This window comes from Myiozetetes cayanensis, unplaced genomic scaffold (genome assembly GCF_022539395.1).
Source record: "Myiozetetes cayanensis isolate MyiCay16 unplaced genomic scaffold, myiCay2020 scf1, whole genome shotgun sequence".
Taxonomy (NCBI): Eukaryota; Metazoa; Chordata; class Aves; order Passeriformes; family Tyrannidae; genus Myiozetetes; species Myiozetetes cayanensis.
In genome coordinates, this window is record NW_026086604.1 from 100,968,301 (window position 1) to 100,991,676 (window position 23,376).

The 23,376-nt window shown below is 34.3% G+C and overlaps 1 protein-coding gene across 1 annotated transcript in view; it reads left to right on the plus strand.

The window, feature by feature from the left end:
• CNTNAP2 (contactin associated protein 2) overlaps positions 1-23,376 on the plus strand; it is a 1,021,111-nt gene that overhangs the window by 555,671 nt on the left and 442,064 nt on the right. Inside the window, exon 9 of the mRNA XM_050333690.1 lies at positions 6,246-6,395. Within this exon, the coding sequence (XP_050189647.1) occupies positions 6,246-6,395 (150 nt within the window). The remainder of the gene's footprint in view (positions 1-6,245; positions 6,396-23,376) is intronic.

A 23,376-nucleotide genomic window follows, 5' to 3' on the forward strand; every position in this document is an offset into this window, starting at 1 on the left:
AACCACTGCATAGACGGGCATTCAAAGAAAATCAGTCTTCACAAGTAGAGCTGTTTGGTTCTGGCAGCGGAATATTCCAGGTTGAAAAAATAAGTAGTGTAATGTAGTATGAATGCAATGAAAAAATAGATCATTAAGCAATATTAATCAATTGGTCATCAGTATTTGCTAGATAAGGTCCCCATTTAGTATTTTTTTCTGGTGGGGAGTAGTGAGTTTGCTTTTTCTGCAGTTCATGCCTCTACAACAGTGTCAGGGGTTCAGTTAAATCTTTGTAAAAAGTGCAGTATTGCTTTTAGAAGAAAAAGTACAAGGTTTCTCCTGTTTATTATGAGAGACCTATCTGCAATGAAGATAAAATTATAAACAGAATTTTTGTATAATAAGATTAAGACATGAAAAGTGCTGCTATGTGAATTTACTTTCAGAAAATCTTGTGCCTAGAGCTTTGTATAACTGCTAAACAGGAACATAATGAGCAACATAAAGCTATTTTAGTGTACCACTAGTAAGGTGATAAAGCTCGATCACCTCTTCTCCTATCACATGCTTCAAACTCTCAATCATGCATTGATGACTGCTAGAAAATGTGCACTGAAAGAACTCTAGATGTCTGAGACATATTTAGATTCCATTTTGGCAGAGTACTTAAAGATGTGCACAGCTTTTATACCCTTGAGTTATTTCCTACCAAAGCATGTTCTTAAATATTCTTGTTGATTCAGAGCCAAGGCTGGGAAGGTTGTCTCAAATATCAAAACAAAGTTACATTCAATTTTTGCTCTTGATCAGAAAATGTTGATTTACTTTCAGTCCAAAGGAGTTATTTTCCGCTTTTTGTACCTGCTTTTTCGTACCAACATAACTTTCCACAGTAAGTTGTGTTTTGTTTTCAATTAAGTATGCTGTTTACACCAAAGTGAAAGTGTTCAGGTTGGGCACCAGTGAGAAAATGTAGGGAACTAGAATTAGTCCATGTTTCTTTCACTGCATACATTAGGAAATTGGAAGTTACAGATTCACTTTCCTTCCCTGTCTGCAACATCTAGTTATTTTATTTTTATATATTATTTAGCCATCATGAATGTGTAAAGAATAAGCACTATCTCTTTCATGGTTTTATAGATATCTGAACTTGATTAGTACAAAGATAAGAGGAAGTACCATAGTTTATCTGCACTATTATTTCCAAATTTATCCATCTAAATAATAAAGATATAGTAAATGTTATGAATAATTGTAGTGATAAAAAAGTGTTTTAAATTCAAAAAGTGAAAATATGTGGATAAATATGACAGAATAATAGCCATAAAACAAGTATCTTTAAGTTCCATAATACGGAAAAGAAAATACTGATTAGCCCACCTAAATCTAAATATTAAGATGTTAAGCATATAAAAATAATAATAAGTTCCATACAGAATGATATCTGACAGATGTAAAATCTATAAAATGACATATATTTATGAGTATAATGCTGTTTCTAGAATTTTTTAGAATTTACAAAAAAAGAAATGTATATCATTTTCAGGAAAAAAAATATGGAGATTTCTTCTGTGAAGTGTGTTTGTAGGATAAAGAGTTAAACTACCAGATTGGATAAGGATTATCAAAATCAGTATAAATAAAATATCATCAATGGGCAAACTTGTGGCATGTTTCCAACTACTCACCTTGAAAAAGAACCCTGAGCTTAAATATGAAGGCAAAATTTGTCATAATGTTTTGGTTTTGTTGGTTTTCCCTCATTAAAATACCTTCAAGAACTTCATTTGCCACTGTCTTACCTTATTGATCATTGGGATAGCTAAAAATGAATAAAATTTAAAATGGAAATAACTTTTCTGAATCATAAATCCCAAAAGGTTGTATACTTAGATAGCTTATTGCATAAATCTAAATATCTAAAATTTTACTGTAGAAAAGCTGTGATTTTGCTTTTCCAGTTTAAAAACATGATTAACTAAACACAGAAAAGCATGGTTCTTGTAATTACATCCTGATGATTTTGTTATTTTTCTGATTGAATATTAATGACATTTTGCTGTATATTCGAAAACAGTTGAATGTTTCAAACAAAATATTGTTGGCTTGTATTCTTATAGTCGGAAATATTAGTGCAAAGTTGTACTGAAATAGTGAGGGGTTAGGCAGGAATAGTGCTTACCACACCGGTCTGAAAAATGGTTCTGTCTGGCTAAAGTGAAAGTACTAACAAACCAGCCTCTCCTTCAGCCTGAGAATAGTGGGTTTGATCTTCTAGTAAGAATTGGCAAGAAATTCCAGTACAAAATATTTAGTGCAGTAGTAGGAACTAAAGAACTGTATGCAGACCCATAGCCTTACATTGCTCCAGTGTGCCATGGAGCTAATGCTACTATTCTTTCCCTGTTTTGTTCTTAAACATTTCCACTGAATTTTAGGTCACAGTCTTATATCAAAATTATGACAATGTTCTAATGTAGCAGATGTTATGCTGTTAACTTCAGAAGAATTTTGTCCATGTTTATCATCAGCATCTATAATCTTGAACTCATTAATAACCACAGCATGGGTCAGTGCCTTTCACAGGAAGGTTTGAACATGCAAGATTAACTGTAGAAGAATTGGAGATTTTTGCTACTGTAGTTTTCCTCAAGGCAAAATTCAACTATATGTTATCTTTCTACATTCTCCATTATGTATTGAACTCCTGTACTTTTTTTGTGTTAGTTAATCTAGTTCTTCTTCCATGTCTATAATAAGCAAAACATCTGTTTCTTCTTGTTCAATCAAAGTGCCTAACTCAAGAGTCCTACTTTTAATGTCATTTAAATAGAAATCCTAGATAGAGAGAATGCATTTTATTAACATATTTAATTTGCATATGAAACAATCTTTTCCAGAGCTCATTAGGGAATTTGTGGTAGCAGCAGTATGTCTTTCTTTTTCTTTTTTCAACTTGTATACCAAAAAGCAAATAAATATATTTATCAGCTCAGATAAGGGAAATAAAATTGCAATGAGAAATCATCACTGTGCATTTGGGATGTTATCCATGCTAAACTTTCCAGCTGAAATTTTTTGTGTTATAAAGAGCCATGTTCTACTCTTAATATTGTCTTGGTTTACAGAAAGATCTCAGCTAAGCTTGACTTTCAGTCCAAGCAAAAATTACCCCTCAATATACATGAGGCATCTAATAAAACATTATAGTAAAAACAGCTCATGCACCTGTACAGACTTATCCCCTATAATATCTATATTCAATTTATCACGTCTTCTGATAGTAATTTAAGTCCCTGAAACAAATCATTATTTCATAAAAAAGGAGGGTTGACAGTACTGCAGCTAAAATATATAAATAAAAGCAGTTTAAAAAAGTGGTAGATATAAAAGATTCTCTCAGTTACACTACTTGGGAACATTGAGTACTTGCTGAGTGATAGTGACCAATACTCATTACCATGTATTTTTAAACTCAACAAGAAAAAGAAACGTAGCAGTAAAGAGTTTGCTAAGCAAACACAAAATTACAGAAACATTTTTGTGACAACTTTGAGCCAGAATAGTTGGGAATGTTACTGTCATATTGCAAATCTCCATAAGAAGAAGCTTATGTAGCTAAGAAGTAGCTGAGAAGAAGACAGACTTGTGATTACGTCGTGCGAATATGCCGAAGAGTTCATAAAGCAGAAAGAGTGTCATCTTTCAGGGACTGATGGAAATAATGCCAACTTGTAGGGGCAAATATTTTTAATACAAAGTACCAGTGCTTCTCCAATCATGCCTTTAGCAGCTTGCAGACAGCAATACGTCCCCTTAGTATATTTTGCTAAATGCTGTGCAGAGAAAATGCACGAAATCAGTTTTTGCTCATAACCTGCAGCTCTTCTTGTGCCCTCATTTCTCAGTCTGCTCAGCAGATCCACCTGCTCTGCTGATCCATTTTCCTCCATCAGCTTTTGCCTTGAGTCATTTCAAGTTCAGTTTCTCAGTGTGGTGTTATTCAACTTGGGGTATTTTCTCTTCACTGCACATGGGGAGAGCACAGTACAAACACTACCTAGAAGTATGGAGGAACTCTGTTTCTCACTACTTACACCTATTTTATTCAGCAATAAATTAATCTGATTTTCCCCAAGCCAAGTCCGTACATCATTTCCATCACAACCAATTCATGAAACAAAGACAATCATTAAAACAACACCTTTCTTTCCCCCTTTCCCAAGCTCAATGGTGTATTTGGAAGTTCCTACTGTGAAAGCTTTAAGAGAGAGACATTTGTCACATAAATACATCACATACAACTACAATTTCTGTCCAGAGCCAAGAGAAAACCAATAATGTTTCAAATGTTCATAGGAGGTGGACATTTTTGGAAGAATCCCTGGAGATGTGACATAATTTCTCTAGTCACAGTTTACTAATGTGCAAAATCTTCTCCTTTGATATAATACAAATGGTGGCGCAAGCTAGAATGACACACTCTTGTTTCATATCCTTTTGTGTCTTGGTATCTGCAATATCCGCCTTTCCAGGGAGTTTTTTTAGACATACTTCCCTCTGTGGTTGAACAGCTCATGCCACTGCTTTTGGCCCTCGTGTTTTAATAGCGAATACTTCATTTTATCCAGGAGTCTCTAGTCACTGTTATTCAGTTCACATCAATACTGAATACCTTGATTAAAAAATGAAATAGTTTTTTAATACTAGATCACCTCAGGCTGGAAAAATGGGTTTTAAGTATGTTCTCATAAACTGTAGTTGTAGTAACACATGTTGTAACAATTTTGGTTTGGAAGTTTGTGTCTTCCTTTACTTTCTTAGTTTATTATCAATAGAAATTAGTTTTATCTTGATTATAATTATGGTTTTTTCTGTTTCTTCTTTTTCAAGTGTAATGAAAATGAGAGAAAAATAGTGTACAAACAGAAAGAAAACTTCTTTCATGTTTAGTATATTAGGTCTTTCATCTGTTCTTACTGTAGGTTGGAACAGGTTTGGCAGAAACATTTCTTATTGATACATTCTTTTAAGAGGCTTCTGCCACTTCTATTCATAGTAATAAATATTCCAAAAATATTCTGGATATAACACCCCATGTTATTTCAGGACGTGATCTGGTATTTTAAACAAAGATGTGAAAACTTTAGGAAAAAAATATTAATTAAATGTTTAGGTATATCTGTTTGATATGTCTATTATTCCTTGTTCATAGAAGGTAATATTCTTTTGAATATTTTAAAACTTTATCTTCTGTTATACTTCTGCTGATATTGTACATCTCATTTTAATTTTAGAAACAGCTTATTATATTGCATTGTGATTTGTTTTGGCAAATGACATTTTGCTAAGGTGACTTAGCACCTTTATATAGGTGGAGAAAATGTCACTTGTAAGAGGTGCCATAACTTGGAATTTTACTGGAGCATTTGCTACTTACTTGTTGACCCAACATAACCTGTCTGCATGGTAATGACTAGAACAAACTAGTACCCTTTTGCAGTTCTTAACTTGCCAGAAAAATTGGCTTCCTGCCAGCTGCTGGAGACAATATAAGAAGTGTATGAAGCCAGTTTTTTTTTAAAAAAACATCTGAATGAATGGACAAATCCGTCTTCTCTACTGCTATTAGTGCAGAGAGGATGGTGGTCCCCTAAGATTGTGGGTTTTGGCAGAAGTTTTCTGGGTTTGCAGTGCCTCTGTGATAACACCTTCATCTTCTGTGAGTAACCCCACATCCCAATGACAGGTTTAGCTGTGAACTCACCGTCTATGTGAGCATTTCCCGCTCCTATTTTTGCTTTCCCTTTTCTTGGAAATACCTAACTTGATACATATCTAACATGAGCATAAATGTACCCTTTGGGCTTGTTACTGACTGTAGTTAAATGGATGAACTAGTATATTTTCCTTCTAAACTTGATCATAGAAGCAGTTAAGACATATTCTTTATTAATGAAATGCAGAATATGGCCTTTTGATGGGAAAGGTGAGTGACAACATCTGTGGTTAGATACAATTATACCTGACAGCATGGACACTTTGGTAGTTACAAGACTTGTATTTGTGATATAATGTGGAGTTTTTGGTAATAGTTATTTTAATAGCAATGCTTTGTTATCACAGTAAAATAATTTAATTTCTGCAATAGCTTTTATTAAGCCTTATGTAATGAACCTACGAGAGACACCCACAAAACACTTAGAGATAATAAATACAGGACTAACTAAAATATTGCAATGTTTTTGTGTTCTTCATAGGCTCTGGGCTCAATGATGGGCAGTGGCATGAAGTTCGATTCCTAGCTAAGGAAAATTTTGCTGTCCTTACCATCGATGGAGATGAAGCTTCAGCTGTTCGAACAAACAGTCCTCTACAGGTTAAGACTGGCGATAAATATTTCTTTGGAGGTAAAAAAATATCAAAACAAATATGTACTTAAAGTACTCTGTCTTTTAATCTATATAATAGGTCAAATGGAGCTCGGGATGTAATTCATTCATGTGGATTTTATTATGTGTTAAATGCCTAGGTGTTGCTCATCAAAGAGTAAACTACTGAACTTAATTTCATTTTTAAGAATCTTTTTACATCTCCTCATCCTTACAAAAGAAACACTGAGAAATTCTTTGCAATGGTCAATCTAATTTGAGATGATTTCTCAGATCGTCTCTGAATGTTTCAGAGAAAGGGGAACCTTAGTTCAATTAAAAGGCACTGAGGAGAGAAATAAAGGGCTTTTCAAGTCTGAAATCCCAAAAATAAAAAAACTCAAACCAAAACAAGCAAAAAAAATCATTGTTCTGGACAAGTCTTAACCTTCTGCTGATTTTTAAGAGATGTCATGATTGTGGGTAATTAGGAAGCTTGCATGGCTTGAAGTTGAAGCCTTAGATTGTTCAGTATTTCTGCCTGTTGACAGTTTATATAGTAAAAAACGATCTTGAAAATTGTACCTTGAACGTTTATTCCTCTTGCTCTCCTATATTAGAATGTATGAAAATCAAAAAAGCCTTTCAAAACTCTTGGATATTTTTTTTTAATATTTAAATTTCTCTATTAAAAAGTGCATTAGCATGCCAAAGATATTTTTGATACATTACTTACTATCTTATAGGGGAAGGTCATTAAGGGTTTTTTAACTCAAATGTAAGTGCTACTTTTCATACTATTAACCAATCTTTTTATAAAACATCCAATTAAGCAATGACCTACAATCTTTGTTCTAGCAGAATTCTCAGCAAGCTCAGATGTTGAGACAAAATAGTTTCAAGTTGCACTTTTGCAGTGTACCACATGTGAGGTTGTACATGAAGGCTTCAGATAGAAACCACAGATTTTAAAAGTAGAATTTTTCTGTGCTGAAAGTTGATTTTTTTTTTCAAATTTACAAGGTGCATATCTAATAGAAAGGAAGTATAAATGTGATATGTAGAAAGTCATAACATCACCCCAGGGGTGAAAAATTTAGTGGTGTATGAAGTACTCTAAGTAGTAAGGGAAAAATATTTTCAATGCTATTTTCATTTCATTATTATCAAATTAAGGTTGGTCTGTCATGATAGTTACACTTCTTGTTGCTCCAACATGCAACTTTTCCAATATCCTTAATTCAGCTATTGCTGGGGTTTTTTTTAGCATATTGCCTTAAAGAAGAGTTCTAGCATAGCCAGTTGCCACATGCTAGAGCATGAAAATTATTTAGTTGTCAAAACATAGTACCTTCAATTTGTCAGAACAGCCTGGGACACGCTAATTAAATGAAGTTATTAAGTACACAGGAGAAAATGAAAAGAAATGCCATACATAATACATCCAGTTTCAAATTCTACTAATTTTGATAGGTAAAATCCCCAGTTCATTATTACGTTTCTGGAGAGAGTGAGATTGATTGATTTCTTCTGAAATGTCTTTTACCTCTGACTCTTTGGTTGTGAGGGATAGATTGTCTAGTTCCTCCAAGTAGTTTTATACCCTTTCTCAGTCAAAAGTCAGAGTGATTTGTTGTCATTTCAACTGGACTGTGAAATCTGCTTGAGTTGTGACTGTTGACCTGTACTTTCCAATTCCATCATCCTTCTTTAAAATAAAAAAGGTGTACATGTAGATATTGTTCTAGTGGGATATGAAAGTCAATCATGAATTCCCTGAAGTCTCTTTCTCACATCTGTTCATCCAAATGCGTGGTCCTGTTGCATAAACTATGGGCATTTGTTTTTCCTTATTATGTTTTGTCCTCTTAAAGGTCTTCTAAAGGTATATGAAAAGGACAGCGGTGTTCTAACCTTCCTGTTATTTCAAACCTTCCAATTTTATTTCAAAATAAGTCTGCATTTGCAACACCATATTTATTGCATTTTAACTGTCTGAGGCTGTGAATCCGCATAAACTTTATTTATAGAAATATAAATATTTTAGTATGTTCCCACATGAATATTGCTATATACATATGTTAGTTATTTTGATATATATTTATCTGTTAATTAGAGATTTCTTGCAACTGCAAGTCTATCTTTTCGATGCATATTAAAGCCTAATGTTTATATTCTTGATCTGCATCTTATAAGGCAAAGGTATTTTTGTTCTGCTCCCTCCCTATGTGTACATTCCTCCTTATTTTTCTTTACAAGCACTCCAAGTTATTCCTTTTGATAAATAATATTTGCAAGAAGGAGATATAGAGGAAAGAATAGTAGGGAACCTCAAACATTTGGGCCAGGCAGTCATCAAGGAAAATGTTTTCATGTTTCATTAGGAATAAGTTCCTTTAAGAAAGCATCAAATACTTCTTTTCTGCAAATACCTGTATTTAATTAGGAAACTGCCTCAAATTCAGAGATCAGTATGTTTGGTTTTCTGCATACTACTAGATGACTTGGAGAAAGAATTATCAAATTTTTGGTGTTGAGACATTTCATTGTGAAAGTGAATCTAGTTGATTTCTTTGCTAGAGAACTGAATACAATAGTTAGCTACTTAGACTATTAAGTCTTTGTATTATGAAAATATAACAGGTGCAGAAGTTAAATGATGAATTTTTAAAATGGCAGTGTTACAATATTCATCCTATCCCACTGCTGTATTACTCGATTTTTCAAAATACTGAGAAGGCTCAGTCCATTGAATTTGTGTTTGGACATGTTGTACAGCACTTCTAGAATGCTCTGAACTCCATTCTAATTGAAATATTCTTATTTTCATCTTTGAAGGAGATACTATATGTATGCAAATGTTCTCTTCTCCAAACTTTCCCTTTTTGTGATTCCAAAGTATTGTGCCTCTTTTTATTCCTGTCTCCTACTGTCAATATAGCAAATATATACTACAGGCAATGTTGTCTTTGCTGAAGAAAAGATTCAAAAGTTGCATTTCAGCACTGCAGTACAATATTGTGTCAAAAATATATTAGAAAATTGAAAGAGAAAAATAATTACAATGAAATGGGTTCTACTTCACACTACTAAGGAGAACAGAAGATATACTTTTTCTGTGAAATTAACTACAAATTTTACTGTAAGAGAAGTAACACATTTAAATCTGAATTTTGGAGACAGTATTTATTTTTCAGAGAAAATATAATTTTAATGTATTTTTTCATGACTTTTTTCAGGCAGTATCCCATATTAGTTTCAAAATAAAATAGACAATTCATCAAAATTGGGAATGGATTGACTGGATAAGTTGAACATTACTATGCCTAATATAACGATAAAACATTACAGGCAAATCACAACTATTAAGCTGATTTAGTCACAGATGGGTTTGCACTGATGTCTGTGTAAGTCCTTAATTTTACTCTCAGTATTTTCATTAGAACTTGATCACGACTCAGTCCATTACAACTGGAATCCAGAGGCACAGGATGGTTGTGTGTTTATTCCTGGTGTTACGAATTTTGGCACAGGCAGGAACAAGCCTGTGAGTCGAAGTGCTCTGTCCCTCTGTGCATGCAAACAGGAACAGTAAGGGCCAGCTGAACACTGTGTGATCAGTGACTGAAGGCGTCAACAAAGGAATAGCTTGTTTGGACATCCAGTTGTATACTGGGCCTGGTTAGTCAACCACCCTGTCTAGCAGCAGCCTCCAGCTACCATTCTGAGAAAGGCTTTTAGAGAAGGCAGACCTGACAGTCATTCTCTCAGTTTCCCTCAAAACTAGTTCTGGTTATTCCTTAGTTTAGTCATTCATTTGAATACAAATGCTTGTCATTGACCAGCAAACCCAAATTTTTGCAACATATACAGCAGTATTTGAAAAAGGAGATGTGAAAATCAGAATATTTTGCATCTTCTGCCCATAGAACTAACTTTTCTAGTTTTGAAAAATCATAAGTAACTTATTAGGAAATCATATGAAAATTCTTTATTTCTCTGTCAGAGAATACCCCATGTTCATTATACTTATAGTCCTCTTTTCTCCTGGCTTTGTGCCTCTCCAGTGCTGTCTCCCAGCTCTACTCAGACCCTCTGAAGGGGCAGACAGAAGTGATGTTTTATTCAAGCCTAATGTTTTAGGGGAAGCTGTATTAAGATCAGGCATTTCTGTAGATTACGTGAATGTGTGCTGGTGTATGTGGGAGGGTGGGTGCTAATTGCCTATTACCCTTCTATATAACTATTCTTCTCTCCCCACTGGTTTTATTTTCCTTCTTTTTCTTGTCTTGAATTTTGGAAACAAATGAACTTCCCTTCCCTACTAAGCTCTAGAGAATGATGTTTCTTTGCTGTTTCCCATTATCTGCATAAAACAAAAAAGCAGAATAGAGAAAGTGAATCACAGAGTGAAAATGAGTCCATTAACCTCATTTGCACTGTTGGAGATAAACAGCTTTTGTGAGGCATCTTAAGCTTTCACCAAACCACCTAATAGCTGCTTGGTGTCCAGAGGAAATATTTCGTTAGAGACATAATTTTTACTTGTTTCTATTTTGTGGCATTTCTTTTTAATTGTACCTACTTTCCCTCTTCTTTTCACTGGCTCAAGGATGGGAGAGTTTTTAGTATGAGTGTTAAATTTTCATTGAGAACAAAGGTATGCAGTGAGCATCTGTCAATCCACTGTGTACTGCTTTTTCTGACAAGAAGATGAATGGAATATGCAGCAAATTTCCTGTGGGACTAGTCTATGGTATATAGAAAGTCCTCCCTTTCTGTACAAAACACACTCTGTACAGGGTCTTGTTCCTGGAGTAGAATGTATTAGTTTTGAGAAGTTGTGTTGGTCTAAAATTCTATAGAATTAGAGGTGGTGAAAGCAGGAGGGAAGTCAGGAAAAAGAGAAAAAACCCATTTGTTTCATATGTGCTGGGCTCTTCTGCGAATCTTCCCTTCTCAAAGGCCATTGGGGGAGTGTGATTACATTTTTCATCAAGCTATTCCTTGTTATAATTGTGTAAATTTGTAATTAACAGCTGTTATAACCATGGCCAGACTTTCTAGGTAGTGTCTCTGGGAATTTAAAAGCACTTGAACTATCATAATTGCAAGTATTATCAAATAGAAAAGGGTGACATCTATTTTTTCTGTAGCTCATATTCAACTTTGTTTACCTAAATTAAAATTGAGTTTTTAAGTGTCACATGACAAATAAATGAGACCCAGCTAATGGCAACTTATGTTATTTATTACCTAAAAAATAAAAAACCTTGATGGTATAATTCTTGCAGACCTGAAGCTTTTTAAAGTATCAATAAGTAACAATGATGTTTGGTTGTATTTACATTTCTGCAGGTTAATCAGATTTTTAGTATGTCACGGCTTTAATTTTGCTGTCCATTTGTTGTTTGTGCACTTTTGGGGTTTTCTCTTGCATGTTTGACCACAAGACAGAATGGTCAAATTTGCATTTCTTGTGGAAAGTGTGTTTTCAATGAGAATTGAGATATTTCTTCTCGTAGTCTGTAGTAGTAGTTAGGGCGGCCACAAAATAAAAACCAGACGCCATATATGATGATGGTCCGACAGTCAGCTTTATTGCTCTGTCCAGCCTAATAATTTCTTTTTCACACCCACACTGCGAACAGAACCTTACATGCCTTTCTACTATCAACTCCCTATCTATAGTTTATTACTAGTCTTCACACATTATTGGATATTCACTCCTTATTTACATTCTTCTCTCACTGGTCAGTTCTGGAACCTTCTCAAGTCTTTCATGGCTCCTGTGAATTCCTCAGGAAAACAGCTTCAAAATGTCTAAGTCAAAATCCTCCTCCTCTGTATCCTTCACCAGGGCAACAATAGTCCTGTGCAGGGCCAGGAGTTGGACTTGTTAATCTTTGTGGGGCCCTTCCAACTCATCACATTCTGTGATTCTGTGATTCCTTGCCCATGCCAGCTGCCACATTGGACAGCAATGGCACTATTGCAGAGCTCCCTCATAGCAACCTTCCAGTATCTGATGGGGGTCTACCAGAAAGCCAGAGAGGGATTCATCATCAGACTGTTAGTGACAGGACAGGGAGTAATGGGTAAAAATTGAAAGAAGGGAAATTTAGGTTAGATATTTGGAAGAATTTTTTACTATAAAGGTGTTTAGACACCAGAATAGGTTGCCTAGGGAGTCTATGGACGTCACATCCCTGGCAGTTTTCAAAGCCAGGTTGGATAAGGCCCTGAGCAACCTGGTCTAGTGAGAGGTGTCCCTGTCCATGGCAGGGAGGGTTGGGATGATCTTTAGATGACCTTTAAGGTCCATTCCAACCCTTTAAGATTCTATAATTCCATGATAATAGCTTTACTGTAAGGTCAAACACAAATCCATGAGGACAACACAAATTAAATTCAATGTAACTCAGAGTATAATGTGATTTCTGTGTATCTTCAACATTTATCTTCCTGTATGTTCACAGGTCAGTCCTACAAAATAATGATAAACACATTAAATGGAAATAAGAGAATTGGAATGGGTCTTATATTTAAAAACCCTCATGCTTTGGGTTGTTAAATCTGGAAGGCTTATAAGTCAATAGACGAGCAAAGAATATAGATATGAAAAATTTATAAACACGAGTGAAGAAAGGAAGTGGTGCTGTAGCAAGAAAAAAAAGAAATACTAGATGGCAGAAAATTATAAGCCTCTCTCTGCTATTTAATACATGACTGAAATTATTTATTATTTCATCTCCTGTCTTCCACTATGAGCAAAGAAACACAGCTGAATTCATAACCTCTTTATACAACTGACAGAATTGAAGGTAGTCAATCAGCATTGCCCATTAACTCATTGAGTTTTATGCTTTGTTTCCTCATGTTTAAAGTTTTGCTTATTTCATTCAAATAATTTGAATGTTAGACAAATGAGACCAGGAAAAATTAATGGTGACTTTCTGTGATTAATTTTCAGTAATGTCTCTGATGTTATAACATACCAATATGCCAGTTCAGCAACACATTTTATACAACAGTACAAACAGAAATACTGGAGATAGATTGATGTCCCAAAGAAAAGTAGGTGCAGGGAGAAAGCTGGTACTATGTGCAAGCAAATAAAACATCAAATGCATGGTAATGTCAGTTTAGGAATGTATATATGGGGGCATGAGTCTTGTTGGAATAGCTTCAGCTTTTGAGTGAGGCCCTATTAGATATGATAAATGTCTATCCACAGAAAAGTAAATAAATGAAGTTTTGAAAAGTGCTCTCCTTTTTGTTCAACATAAATCTCTTGTTAAGCTGAAGATGTTAGCCACAGAATGTATATCTAGAAGTTTCTCAAAAAATAAAGTGAAGGAGCTTAATCTCTTTACTTTCTTGCAGGCACTAACCTGTATGTCTGTGTGCAGCAGAAAAGAGAACATCAAATTTTCCAATACGTTTTCTTTACTTTTATTGACATTTAGAACAAAAGAAGAGTAAAGAACAAGGAGGAATATGTACCATAGAAAGTAAACCTGCATGAACATAGGAAGGAGTAAACTGACTTAAGGGCACTCCATTGTCTGTAATTCTGTGTGTACCTGATTTATTTCCTTTTTCATTAAGTATAGTAGTCATATTGATGCCTGAGTCTTAGTCAGAAGCAAATTGTATCCAGTCTCAAAATATTACTGAAAATTCATTTAAAAATAGAGGAAATTCACTATGGGGTGTAGCTCTTGACTCTGAAGGGAAAGGAAAAGGGCTTGTAAAAATTAGTAACACTTCTTCTAAAGGAAACACATTTGGAGAAAGAAATGTCTGTTGAAAATCCAGAAGAAAGCTATTGGAGACACACTCAAAAGTGATAATTATACCTGTATTCTCTATGGCCCTCCTGCTGATGCTTTATTAGGTCAAGCTACAAGATCTTTGATGCTAAGTAAAAAAACACTACCTATAGAAGGAGAAGGGCAGGTATTTCAATAAGCAGTGAAAGTTGGTAGGAATATTAACTAGTACTAATCACTAGACAATGCTAATTAGAGTACTATGGGTTTAGAACACTGAAAATTAAGCATTAGGAATTGATGGCATTAGGAATCACAAACATGTCTGTCTGTGTGTGTTGAATTGTGTTGTGAAAAAAAACCTGCATATACTTTTCTGGTGTGTGAAAATAACTATAATTCTAAAACGTAGAGAGTGCTAATTACTTTAACCAACTTAAACTATTTCTTAAGAGTATCCTGGCTCTGCTTCTATGTGTTTGAATGTGCTTATTGCTCACAGCCACAATTCAACACACCTACATGGGGAGAAAAAGTAGAAACAAGAAAATATAAATTCTTGGTGCCATCAAAAAGCTATAGTGTTTTCAGAGTTTTTTCTTGCTTTGAGGAGTTATTTACTGGTGCTTCTGAGTGGATTTTCCATAGGTGTTATAGTATCTGTGATTTTCCTCTTTAAAATCATAGAGACAGAGAATGGCTTGGGTTGGAAGGGACCTTAAAGATCAGTCTAGTTCCAACCCCTTTGTCGTAGACAGGGACACTAGACCAGGTTGCTAAGAGTCCAATCCAACCTGGCCTTAAACACTTCCAGGTATGACACACCTACAATTTCTCTCAGTAATCTATGCCAGTGCCTCACCACCCTCACAGTAAAAATTTTTTTCCTAATATGTAATCTAAAAGTACTCTCTTCCAATTTAAACCCATTCCCCTTTGTCCCATCACTACATGCTCATGTAAAAGGTCCCTCTGCTTCTTCCTTGCAGGGTCCTTTCATGTACTCGAAGGCTGCAATTAGATCATCCTGAAGTCGTCTCTTTTCCAGGCTGAAAAATTCCATTTCTCTCAGCCTTTCCTCATAAGAGAGGTTCTCCAGCTCTCTAGTCATCCTGGTGGTCCTCCTCTGGACTCGCTCTGACAGGATGATGTCCTTCCTGTGCTGAGATAGCCAGAGCTGAGAGCAGTACTCCAGATGGAGTAACAAATGATAGAACCTACCTCAGTCTCCTGTTTTCCTCTCACCCCTCTAAACGTGAGAGAAATTTTCAATTGCATTTCAATATTTTAAGTATGTAAATGAGAACCTATTAGTATTGTAAACAACATCAGGCAAGAAGATGCCTAGCTGCCATTGATTCTGATGATAGACAACTGACTCATATTTCAGAGGATCCTACTTATCTATACAATTGTAAACATGAATAATTTTGGAAATCTGATTTAATGAGTCATAACTGCATGACAAGAGAAAAAAATCAGGATGTGTGCCATAAATCACAATACTATAGTGTTTGTGAAACTGGGAGAAAGAGCAAAAATATGGTTATTTCAAAAGAGGTCTGAGCTGAGAATAGTTCTCAGTGCTGATTGTAAATTCTGTCCCATGTATGCAACCTGATTGGAGCTCCAATTATAATTACTGGCTGCTGTTTCCACTATATAAGCAAACTGCAGGTATCCCTTAGTGTCTAGGGCTGGCTGTCAATTAAATCCTTGCATGCCTGCAGTCCCAGGTTGTTATCACCTTCCACTGAAGACAACAAATTCCATCATATAAAAGTGGCAGCCTAGAGCTCTAACAGGAACAGTTATTAGTGATGCTTTTGTAAATCATGAAGCAGATTTTAAATGCTTATATCTTTCCAAAGAAAGAACTTTATTGAATCTCACGGTCAGGGGTTTAGACCTGATTTATCTGCATAAATTGGAAAAATGGAACTGTGAAGCTGAAAAAGAAGGTTTAAAGCCTTGTTTTTCACTTACCAGCAAAGCACTGATTTTACCTGTATAGTACTTTGAAGCGGGAATTAACAAGTTGGAGAGGCATAAATCTGTAGTGTGCATTGCCCATGGCAGCTGGCTTACTGCCCAATTTAGGGGCATTAAATTACCTTGTCACTGTCAGAGTACGTCTGCTTTGAGTTTAATTTGGGTTGGAGAAGGTCTTGGTAATGCAGTACTGAATATGTAAGTATTGATGATCCATTTAGGAGGGAATTGATAACCAGAAAACTGCTAGACCATATTGGGTTATTAAATCCTGCAGAGGAACTGCCATTCAGCTTATTCACTGAATGGCCACAACCCGTTTGGGGTTTTTTCCCTAATTTTTTTCCCCAATTTATCTGAGATTGAGCAATTAGCAAAAATACTAACCATGGAGCCGTTAAAAAAATATGTTTATGAATGAAGAGGAGAAATACGAGACTTTTGAGGGATGGTGGTCACGGTCAAGGTTATATTGTAAACTGAAGAAAAGTGAAACTAGATCTGTTGCCATGGCAATAAAGGATACTCTTAGCCTCTTTGAGCTCAACACCCATGACACCAAGGGTGTGCATAAGTTGGCTGATCCCAAGAAATGATTTTATAGACTTTCTGTTTTTGGACTAAGACCTACAAGCTCATCATTTGATCTTGTCCAGCAAAGCCAAGTGAGATTAGATGCTGTTACTAGTAATATACAATGACTGAAAATCCTTCTATAAACAGGTTTTTATTTATCAATAAAAACCAAGTTAAATACTGGTGCAGAATAGCAGTGTGTATGATGTTTGTGTATTTGTGTAGGAAGTATCTTGCTGTAATCTATAACAACAAAAATACCCTCTAGAGCATACATTAAGGGTATTTTCTTGTGAATATTTTTCCAAGCAGATGAGGCCTTAAAAAGAAGCAAACTTTAATGATGTTTGAAAATGCTACATCTACTTCTAACACCTACTTCATTTTTATTATTCTTACTGACCAGACTTCCCAAAACACTTTCTGTACTTGCTTTTCATTTTTTCAGTCATATCTTTTTTCCAACACACTGATGTCAGTTTTTCAAAAATTGCTTCTTGTATTTGATTCTGTAAGTCAGAAGCTTTCTTTGGAGCTTTAGACTAAATGATTTTTGTTGTATTTAATTAGATCTGTGGTTTCACTGACATCATAACAGGACTGAGTAGAATTTTGAAAAGAGATTTTCAGAGACCCTCTGTTCCCATGATTTCATTCATAGGAACAGGTTGCCCGAAGTCTGACTCTCTTGCTTTTTTGAAACTCTCCTATTCATGAGATATGACTAAAAGAAATCACAAGCAAGTACAGAAAGTGTTTTGGAAAGTCTGATCAGTAAGAATAATAAAAATAAAGTATTGTCTTTGCAATTCATATTCTCCTTAGACTTCCTAAGATCTTTTCCTCTTAGTTTTTTGATTACATATTCACTATTGTTTTTTACTAAGAACTTAGCTGAAGGAGAAAACACAACTGGGAAGGAAGAAGAGCTTTTGTGTTGTTTGAATGTCTTAAAGATCATGGTGTGAGTAAACAGTGCTCATACTGTTAGTGACTCAGTCATTCTGTAAATATAAGAAGAAAAAGCTTGAGACAGCACAAAGTGATGGAATACTGCATATCCTGATGCATGTTGAAGAAAGGTCACTGAGGAATTAGGCAACTGGAATAATAAATGAATCTTAAATCTTTTTGAGAACAGTAGTGCTCTTTTTGTCAGTTATATATTGCTATTTTATTTTTAAACAGATTTTATTATATTTATGGCCTGAACAAAAGTCAATTCAGACAAGTCTTTATAAATGCAGTGAGTGATCTTTTCAGGAATCCTACAAATATTAGCAATAAGATTATAGTCATATCTCATTTTAGTGCCCAGAAATATAAAAATATCACAGCATCATATCCACTTATCATTTGATAGGTGGAATTCTTGTTTGGGTCTATGGCTATATTGTGCTCCATAAAAATAGTTCATGTTTCTGCTTTTGAAATGTGTCATAAACCACTGGGATGGTTCTACAAAATTCCACAACCAAAAATAATGGTAAAAATATGTTCAACAGAACTAATTTAATTTTATTAAAAAAACCTAAACCCTTTCTCCTAAGTGCTTAAACATTTTGATGCTCAATCAAAGATGAAAACTCCATAGCTGATGCAATCTACTCATTTTGAGTGTCATATAGAGTGAAATTTGAAGATCTTTTTGTGGCTGCCTCTGTTCTATGCTTGGACCTGTAGTAGGAAAGTATTTACATTGGAACTAGATTATACCCTATGCAGGGTATTTTTAGTTTTTCATAGATGACTTTCAGACTTACGTTCAGGCACTGTAGCTGACACCCAAAAAATTTACTTGGTTTGCATACATGCCTTGTATAATTAATATTCTGACATCTGAAATGACCTTATAGTTCAAAATTAATAAAGATAGATTTTCAAAAGCCACCTTTGATTAGGAGAGTAGAAAAGTACTGCAACTAAGGATCTCCATGAAAATTTTGCAGTTAAACTTTCATTAGTTGGGTCAAAGAAGTTTCCCATTATTTTAATATCTTTTGAAAGTGTTGTATACATTATAATACTGCTATTGGAAATGTATAGTACATCATTACTTCTAGGCAACTATCCAAGTCTGCATTTCACTCTTTAGATTTTTTTTCCCAGAAAAGAACAAATTTGTAAGGACTCTGCAGGACTTTCAGTGCTAACCCAGATTTTACTGTGCTGAAAAAAATAAGCTTTTGAAGAGAGTGATAACAACATTCAGAGAGAGTATTCTTAAGGAAATTTGTTTCATCCAACATCTTTCTATTTTTTTGGAGTGTGGCATACAGAACATTCTTCCACAATTTTTCATGAAAGTGCTCAGAAAGTAGTCTCATTTATACAACTCGCTCCATTTTCCGCTTTGCTGCTTTCAGAAAATGCAAGGGAAGGAAGAATCTGATTATTAGCAGTTTTAGAAACAACCTAAGAGTTTACTGCTCTAAAGATCATGACTGTGACTCACATTTCTAATCCTATTGATCTGCAGTTTCATTAACTTTCAACATCTCAGAAGCTTGCAAACTATATGTAAGATGTCCTTGCTTAGTGAAATAAATCACTTAGTGAAATTTTCACTTAGTGAAGTAAATAGCAGTATTTTGCCTTCATCGTACGCCTAAGACTGTTTCAAAAGTACTTTGCTTGTAATGAAAATGAAAGAGGAATTCTAAAAAGTGCATGGATCATTTAAAAATAAAATTAATTAGAATTTATATTATTATATGTGTAGGGTTTACACTAAAAATACATATTGAACAAAAAAAAATCACTAATACAAATATATTCAACTTAAAAAAAATACATGAGTGTACCACCTTCCCTTTTTCTGTGTTATCAGGCCTGCCTGAAGTGAATGGTTTAATCTGCATGACCTTTATGATGGTATTTTAGTTTTGTGCTTCAAAGCTTTTGTTCTTCATTTAATGTACCCTGCTATTATGCAATATGTTAGGTCAGAGTGAAGCACTATTTATAATTTTAAAATTGTTATATTTCATCACTAAAATTCAAATTTCCCAAAATGCTTCTTTTACGTAGTGGAATCACTTTGTATTTATTATCTCTAGTGACTAATTGTTATAAGGGTAGATTTGACTTTTCTACTACCTTATTTTCTAGTTTAGGTTAAAGATTGCAAGACAAAGGATGATTTCCCTCTTATTCTCCTAAACTCTACCCCAGGGGAAATAAAGGTAGTGATCTGGAGAAGATTCGACATATTGCAGCATGTCTGTGTGTGAGTCTTAGCAAGCTATTTAATATCTGCTCTTCAGTCCAGCTACATACAAATTTATGTTACAAGTACTAATCTGAGGGTGACTAATTATAAAATTACTGTGGGCAACTTTACAAATGGCTCTGTTTTCAGTACCTATGTATTACCTTGCCTTGAATATTCAAGTCCTAGTTTTTTATTACTAGAAATATTTATTAAAAACTCCTTTTAAACCCCCCTTTTAAATGACTGTACATTTACTAACAGTGTTTTACGTTTATTTATCAATTTTGAAATTTGAACTGTTACAAAAGCAGTACTGGATGAAAAAATGAAGAGTTTTAGGAGCAAACGTACTGTTTGAAATATCAGTTTTGTTTGTTAGATATAGAAAGGTATTTAAAATTGTTTGTCCCTATTTTAGAAGGCTTATATGCTTTCCAAACATCATGAATTGCAAATTCTATATGCATATATATATATATTATAAAGATATCATAATTTGATTTCCAACTGGTGATGAATTAGTAACAAAAAAGACCCAGGTGGGTAACAAGGACAATAGTATGTGACTTATGGACAAAACTAAAGCATAACGCACTTGTAACTGCTAGTATAATTTCATTTTGTAAAGTGAAAACAAATTATTTATTTACTGATCAAATTCAGAAATAATTTCCTATAATGACTAAGTTCGATAATTTTATTATCTCCTTTATGAATAATTTGTTGACTTCTTTTCCCAAGGAAAATAGTTGTTGCATATATATCTTCTGATAAACTACTTAGGGCTCCACTTTAATAAATTACAATCTGAGAGACTTATTGCAAGACTTCTTTAAAGGGCATTTGTGAGTCAGTTTAGATTTATAAGAGAATGACACAATGCAAATCAAATCTTCTGTTATTGTTATTGATACTAGTGTTATTAAAAATTAATCATATTATGCACAAGGGATAAAGATGACAAATCTGGGAATATGCTTTGAAGATGCACTGAAATTAATATTCTTGAAAGAGTAATGTGACTGAATCTTCCTGCTTATTAATATGTTTTTGACAAGCAGTTAATTTATAGAGATTATAGAAAGAGATTTGTATTCATAAAATATCTAATAATACAAAAAGCGTACTGTGTTCAAGAGTGAAATCATTTTAGGTAAACATAGAATGAATTTCTGTTTTACTAATAGATGAGGAAAACTTTGTTTTAAACTGAGGTTAATTTTTTAACTCGAGAAGAATAGAATAATAGATACTTTATAATTTCCTGAGAGTTTCTTCTGTCACTTAGATCTCAGTTGTATAGGGAGAAAGGGATAGGAATACACTTCAGTATTTCAGGTGCATTATTTCACAACTTATGAAGACAGATATACTTTAAGAAAAACAAAGGTTGTATTTTTTTCTAAGGGTTTTTGTGTCATGGAGTTATATATTCACATATCTCAAAATCCTTTTTGCAATTTGATTGATGTTGGTAGTAACTGGCATGTAAGACTTCAAATATACTCTATTGCGTATATCACCCATGAAACAGAACTAAACTTAGAAGTAACGAAGGGATGCACCATTTTTTTACAGTGAAGCTTTGTGATGTAGTGATGCTGCTGAACTTTGTAGAATCATTGCCAAAATATGAGTTCTGGATATACATAATGAATTAGTATTTAGGGGAAGAAAAGAATCATGTCATACTTATCACTTTGAATTATATGAAAATACACAGTCTTAAAATGCTCATTCTTGTAGAAAAATAGAAATTACAGTAAGTTGCTTAAAGTATTACTGAAAAGTGCTTAGCTCTGTGATCAGAACATTATACATTATAAAATAAAATAAATGCTGTGGAGATAAATTATATTATTTTTTGTATTGTCTTGCTAGGTCAGTATGACCGAATTCTGTGTTTACAGGAACAGTATGATTAGGGGATACACACCACTTTCTACTGTCCTCTAACTTCATGCTAATGTCAATACATTTTGTGAGAGAGTGATTAGAGGGCCAGATCATATCTATTATTTCATTGCATACTATATATTTGCATATTTTTTTATAAAAATAAGTTACCTTTTGTGGGAGTTGGAAGCTGAAGGATAAAAATTATTCCAGTTTTTCATCAGTCAGTGTTTCAATCTGTCTTGAAAGCTGAAGGAAAACTGACTTTGTGGTATATAATTTGTGGTATATGAAGGATATTGAACACTGCAGATGCTAGTACCATTCCTGTGTGCAGATCTGACATATAGATGGACATACAGATCTGACATATAGGGGGTAGACAAGTCATTTTTGGGTGTAGATAAGACAATCAAAGCTGTAAGTAGTAGCTATTTGTTCATAATTTTCAGTGAAATCACAGATAACATCCAGGGTACTTTGTTATGGTACCATAGGCTTTTTCATTTGTCAGCTGTCTAGTCTGAATAATGCTGAGTTAAATGAGTCCTTTCTCAGACTCATTTTTTAAGCAACTCGAACATCTTGTTCTTACTTAAATCTGAATCAGGAGAGTATGTGCTTATATACCTGCATCTCATAATTTCTTCACCTTCTTACTCTGGGTTAATTTGATTCTAGAAGCATATTAATTTTTTTAATAATAGAAATGCATTTTTGAGAATGTGTCTTTACCTTTTATTCTGTCTCTACACATTATCATGGGGGTTTTTGTCTGTAATTGGTTATGAGGCCCTGAATTCCTTAAGCAGTTCTTTAGGCAGAACCCTTTCTACTGTTCTTCCTCTTACTTACCTTCCCTCCCCATGATTTTTGACTCAGTCCTCCTCCCCCACTTCCCAACACACATCTCAGTATCTCTCAATCAGTGTGAAGAGATGAATGAGTTCTTTTGCAAGAGGAGAGCACGTAGCCTGAGTACAGTGCACTCTAATTTGTCTTCTGTCGGAATGTAAAGCAGGCTCTATCACCCAGGCTGCCAGGCGAGGGTGAGGGATGGTAGCTCTGATATGTTTATCATGTGTTCTCATCTCTAAATGAAAACATAAAGTTCTCAAACATTCGTTGGAGGACGTACTGATAGCATATTACTTATGGCACTAAAACTTAGATCCACACTGTACTGTCAACACCTTTTTTTTTTAAAAGGGACATGAATTTTGTACTTATAATCACAAAGACAGCAATTTCAAGGCATGTGTCACATGTCAATATAAATTAAGTTTAAAATGTAAAATATAATACTGAACATTTCCTTTCTGTTTGGATGAAGGTAAAAAAGCTTCACTTTCAAGTAAACATCCCCCATGCACACACTACCTCACCAGACTTTTCAATTACAGATGTTTACCCATGTTTCCTTTAACCTGTATTTTTAACGTCATTTTAGTCCATGCCTTTCTCTCTCTGCCTTTATGTAGAACTACTTTTAAATCCAGGCTGATTTTATACTCCTCCTGAGAATGATGTGCTATAGCTCCATTTAGGAAAGATGCCTGAAAGATTT